At 47.0% G+C, this 6,000-nt stretch overlaps 1 protein-coding gene across 1 annotated transcript in view; it reads left to right on the top strand.

Annotated features, from left to right (window-relative positions):
• The first annotated feature begins 4,076 nt into the window (after window positions 1-4,076).
• The window catches only part of BUB1 (BUB1 mitotic checkpoint serine/threonine kinase), a 49,873-nt gene continuing 47,949 nt past the window's right edge, over window positions 4,077-6,000 (top strand). Inside the window, exon 1 of the mRNA XM_024576723.3 lies at window positions 4,077-4,202. Coding sequence (XP_024432491.3) covers window positions 4,177-4,202 — 26 coding nt within the window. The 5' untranslated portion in view covers window positions 4,077-4,176. The remainder of the gene's footprint in view (window positions 4,203-6,000) is intronic.

The raw sequence follows: 6,000 nt of genomic DNA, 5'->3' as shown, positions 1-6,000 counted from the left end.
ACTCATCTCCCAGGACCCTCCTTTTGTCCTGTGGCCAGTAGGAAATGAGTTACAGCTTACATGGCACATGTTTACTCCTTCCCTCTGGCTAACTCTCAGGTACTTTACTGATTTGCTTTTTAAATATGTAGGAAAGGTTACTTGTTCCCTTCCAAAGACCACTCCGTGGGGGAGAAGACTGGGGGATGTGGTGGGGTAATGGGGGTGCAGTCCACTGTCATTAGGTTACTGGATGCTACGTATATCAGTGTCCTATGGCTGTGTAACAAATACCACAAACTGAGTGGCTGAAGACAACACATTTATTCTCTCACAGCTGGAGGTCAGAAATCAAAAAGGGATCTTACAGGCCTAAAATCAAGGTGTCAACAGAGCTGAATTCCTCCCGGGGGCTCCAGGGAAACACCCCTTTTCTCAATCTCATTCAGCTTTGAGAAGCCTTTTTGGGTCCTGGTCCCGTGCTCCATCTGCAAAGTGCATCACAAGAACGCTGTTTCCCTTGCCCATCTCCTTCTGACTTGGACCTTCTGGTCTTCTTAGAAGGACTCTTGTGATGACACTGGGCTGGCCAGGATAATCAAAGATAATCTCTTCACCTCAAAACCCACAACTTTTTAAAAGCTTTTTAAAAATTGTATTTATTTACTTTCAGAGAGAGGGGAAGGGAGGGAGAAAGAGAGGGAGAGAAACATCAATGTGTGGTTGCCCCTCCCCTGACACTGGAGACCTGGCCCGCAACCTAGCCATGTGCCCTGCCTGGGAATTGAACCAGAGAGCCTTTGGTTTGCAGGCTGGCACTCAACCCACGAAGCCACACCAGCCAGGGCTCAAAACCCATAACTTAATTGCACCACCAACATCCCTATTCCCATGTGAGATAACGTACACACGGGGATTAGGATGTGAATATCCTTTGTGGGCCACTATTCTGTCTTCTGCGCCATCTGTGCAAGTGCAAATACCAACCCGTCGCCCAGTCGGATGCGTAAGGGCTTTGTTTTCTCCCACAGTGGCAGGCTGAAGGCAGGGCAGTCCCAAGGCCTAATTCAGTTGTGCGACCCCAGGGACCCAGCTTTTCCTTCCATCTCTCTGCTCCACCACCCTTCCTCAGTATTTTCTTTATCTTTTTTTTTTAACTTGCCTTTTCTCTGTCATAAGATGAATGCTGCAGCTCCAAGCGCACATGGTGCCCAGCAGAAGGGGGCTGTTCCCTTCCATGCCAGTCAGGACAGGAGAGTGTAACAAGTCCAGGTACGCTGCAGTCACAGTCTCCCAACCTTAGGGTTTATAAAGACAAGAATTATTCCTCAGCCACACCGAAGGGGGTTCTGCTCCATGTGCTCTCACTCCAGCTCCCAGCTGGCAGAGCAGCCACCACTGTGTGGTCACACAGGCTCTTCAGGCTTGCAGCTGGAGAGGACACATGCAACTTCCCCTCACAATCCATGGGCCACAGCAGTTCAGTCCTGATTCTGTGGGAGAAGGGAAGTACCGTCCTGAACACATCAGTAGGACAACATCCAAACAAACTCTGAGCAGTACTAGCGACGACTAAATCCACCCTTTTGGTAGCCAAATATGTGTCTCACTCTCCCTTCCACAGGCAAAATACACTCTCTCCTCCTCAAGGGAGGCAACCAAATTCCCACAGTCACCATATCAAGTCCAAGGCCACAGGTGCACAGTGGTCTCTGCATCAAGTCAAGATGTGACTCCTCCTGATGCAGAGACCTAGAAACTAGAAGACGTAAGTCACCAAATTACCTTCCAAGTGAGAAAAAAAAGCTTTGTTAAAAGCCACTGAGACTTTTTGGAGAGTTGTTTGCTACCCAATTGTAACCTAGCCTATTCTGGAAGACACTGGAAGAACGTTGCTTCTGAAATAAAAAAATAAAATATGTGCACTGGCTGAGGGACTGTGAGGGGCAGTGAGGATGCGGCTAACCCCCTAATGGAAGGGGGTTCATGTTATGAAGAGGCAAACATGTGATAAAACCTTCACCAACACATGACATACCCAGTGGGTGCACTGTCCCAGGAGAAGATGCGGATGTAAGTGTCAGCATTGCATGTGAGCCGCAGTTGGCTTCACTCCACAGATATTATAAGAACGAGACAAGCTTAGAAAAGAACTGACTGGTTTGTAAGCAGGGCTGGAAGGGAACAGAACCCACAAATTCGGGGACTTTCAGAATTGCAAGAGGCAACTGCTTGCCTTGTCCTGTCAGTAAGAGATAAAAATGAGATGCATTTGGAGCAACAAAGGCCAATTAAAACTCAGGAAACTCAAATTCTACCCCTTGCTACTTGTGACCAGGGTAGAACCAAGAGTCTGACCGGAGCTCCTATTAAGATCTCTGCGGGATTTGGGGGATGCCCAGCAAGTCACCTCTTACTTCACCTGAAGCATCGCTGTCGCAGCTTCAGAGCACAAGAGACTGGCATGCACAAGTCTGGGAAGTGACAACCACCAGTCTGTTCACTTGCTATACCTGCACCAAGGCACAGAGAAATGTAACTGTTTTAGGTACCTAGAGTGGGAGGGAAGGAAAAGAAATAAAATGTGGCTTCCCTCAACTGCCCACAGTAGCCAGGACCACCTGGCTACTGAGTTAGACAAGTTTGCAATTAGGTATAAATCTAGGAGCACCTAGTATGCGATGGATGTTCAATGAACATTTCCTAATTGATGACTGAGGCGTTATCAAGCACAATGAAACCTGAGTTGGTAGGACTAAAAATATATTAACTCCTGTGATGACTGGCAAAACCTAACCCTCATGTAAAGAATGAGCATCCTCTAAGCAATAAGCCCCAGAAATCAGATATTTGTGTAGATCCAATTGGACAACATCTTGGAAGAAACTGTGGACTCTGAGACCATCAGCATCTCTAGAACCTACTAATTACCATCATTATCATCATCACCATCATCATCGTATTTTAGGTATTTAACTTAAAGCCCTAAGATAGCAAAACATCTACACAGCCTCTCTAGAAGGAATAATCACATGACTAGTCCTTTAATATTTTATTTGCATTGTCAAGTGGCTCTTAAAACATCTTTGAGAGGTAGAATGAGAAATTATGAAAGAGCAAGGGCAGGGAGTGCTAGGCCCACTCTTCCTACTCACTCTTAGGTAGGAAGCATCAGCAGATTACACACTTCTTGGGCATCTGGCCTCATTTACAAAGACGTCTCTTTATTTTTTATTTTATACTTCCTAAGAACTTCCAGAGCTCCTAGTTCCACAAAAGATGTTGAAAGCTGGCATTCCAGGACACCCACACAGACTTTCATATCAGTCCAATCAGATGCGTTCAATCCAGCCCAGAAGTCTCCCGGGAACCTGTCCCCAGTGCACCCACCCCGGAAGTGCCCTCGCGCTGCCCTCGCTAAGCCAAAAACCGAGAGGGTTTTTTCCTGGGTGGTTGATGAGTCACGCCCTCTTCGCCATCGCATTATAGGTAGTGGGACTAAACTTTTCTGGCATAAGCTAGCATCTGCTTTCTTTTCTTACAGTGGCCAAGGCAGAACAGAAAGCTGCAGGAAGTTGGGTGCGTGCCCTTGAGGGGCGCTGGGTTCATCCCACCTGCCCATCTCCCATTCACCGGGCTCCGTGGCCTCAAACAACACCAGGGTCTGCACCCACACACGTATTATCCTTCTTTCCATGAACCAGGCATAGTGATTCTGGTTCATATGTTTGAGCGAAGGGGTCGAAGAGGCACCACTTTCAGATTAGAGGCCGAGGTCCCATTTTTCCGCCGGCTGGGGGGAGGGTGGTGGTAGTGGCGGCTTCAGGTTACGTATTTATTTCCCACAGTGCCTTCACTGGGGTGATCCCTGGGAAATCCAGTTGCAATCTGGACAGTTTAGAAAAAGCAATTCCCGAAGGCTGAGCCAATTTAGAAAACGATTAAGGCGTAGCAACCGGTAATCGGGTTCAACTGTAGCCACGCAAAGTGGGAGGAGCTGCGTCCCGTGGGGGGGCGGGACTTAGTCTCCTGGCAACCTCTCTAGCGATTGGCTAACCCGACTGCAGCCAAGGCCAATGGCTGGGTACCTGGCAAACGCTCGTCGCGGCGACTGCGGCTGCGCCGAAAATTCGAATCGGCGGCGGCTCCTATTTTGCTGTGCTGGTGGGCTGGTGTTGGCTGGTGTCTCCTTTCCCCATGGACGAGCGGGAAAATGTCTTCCAGTGAGTTTGGGTCGGGTCCGGTCCGGTGGGTGACCAGGCGGGCGCTGGGGCGCCTTGGGTTCCAGCCTGAGGTTTGCAGGTCCTGGCCCTCCTGGTCCTGTCTCTTCTGCCCCTCCCACCCCTTTCCTCGGCGGTTGTTACAACCAAGCGTTCCCGGTTCAGGCTGTGGGCCCCTCGGGAGTCGTGGGCCAACTTTCGCTGTGTGTCCCGCGCTCTCGGCCCAGACCCCGGCAAGTCGGCAAGTCGGCGGGCCGCGGCCGCAGTGGTAATTTGCGGGGATCTGACCCGTTGTGAGACCCTTAGAGTCCCGCTTATCCTCCGTGAGGAGCTCGTTCTGGGCCTGCGCGGCTGGGGAGCATAAACTCCCAACCCAACCAAAACCTTAACCTGCGAGCAGATTTGCTGAGAAACTTTCAAGGCCACTCATTTAAAAAAAAAAAAAATACACAGAAGGGGGAGGACTTAAAATAGCTCTTACCCATCATCCCATAGTCAACTTTTAAAACTCTTTGAATAACGTTTACTTTAAGAATAAAAGCTACACTTACTGCCATTGATGTAAGTCTGGTTACAGTTTTTAAAATTCACACGCATTTCTATGGCTTAGGCGACTCCTACTGACGGTTTCAAAAACATTTAAAACAGTTAAACCTATGCGACAGGAAGTAAAGCTTATGAGTTTTGTCAGCACCAGGGGGATCTTCCTCTCTGCAATTGGAAGACTGAGGTCGTTAAGTAACCCAAAACAGTCTCTTTTCTCTAAGACTTTTTCTTCAGCCTTCAGTCTAGCCAGCCAAAGGTTTCACTTTCAGAAGCTTGTTTTTCCCTCTTTTAAAGGAGAAATCAGGTATTTCGGACATTTTGACTTTAAGAAAACTAATTTGCTCTAATGAACTGGACGTTTTAGTATAGAATGTACTTGGCCATGTTTCTAGGGAAATGAGGTTGGTATCACAACATGAAATGTTTACCTTGGATCTGACATTGTAGGGATTTATCTACTTTTGAGGCATGAGACGGATATTCAAAATTTAGAAACAATTTTTAACTTTTAAAATAATATATTTATATAGTTACAAAGTGTTCACTGTCTACTGTCCCACCACCTCATACTTAACCATTTTTCTAGTTTATTTTTCAAGTTTTTTTGCAAATATAAACTTAATTTAAATAATATATTAATATATCTCTACGTTTATGTGTGTACAATTCCTACTTTTATCTCGTCTAGGATGTAGCAGAGTATATACTCCTTTTAATTTTTTTAAACTTTATCCTTGGAGATTTCTCTATCAATACGTAGAGCTGTTTCTCATTGTTTTTAACAATTGCATAGTTCATGTATCATAATTGATCTGAACAGTCCCCCGTTGGTGGATACTTGGTTGTTGACAGCCTCTTGCCATTATGGATTGTGGGGCAGTGAAAAATCTAGTACCTGGGGCATCGTGTACATACACAGATGTATCTGTCTTCTAGATTTTCAGTAGTGGGTTCGCTAAATCAAAACGTAGCCCTGGTTGGTGTAGCTCAATGGATTGATTGCTGGGCAGAGAACCAAAAGGTCGGCAATTGATTCTGGGTTGCCCGCCAGGTCCCACATTGGGGGGGGGCGGGGGGGGGGGGGGGGTCGCGCGCCAGAGGCAACAATGTATTTTTCACCCATTGCTGTTTCTCTCCCTCTCTTCCTCTCTCTAAAGGTAAATACATAAACTCTCTTTTTTAAAAAAGTAGATTCATCTGTAATTTTGGTAGATATTACCAATTACCTTAGCAGGATTGAGAGCACTCTCACCTG

The sequence above is a fragment of the Desmodus rotundus genome, chromosome 5, assembly GCF_022682495.2.
Source record: "Desmodus rotundus isolate HL8 chromosome 5, HLdesRot8A.1, whole genome shotgun sequence".
Classification (NCBI taxonomy): domain Eukaryota; kingdom Metazoa; phylum Chordata; class Mammalia; order Chiroptera; family Phyllostomidae; genus Desmodus; species Desmodus rotundus.
This window is presented reverse-complemented; position numbering and strand designations above follow the sequence as displayed.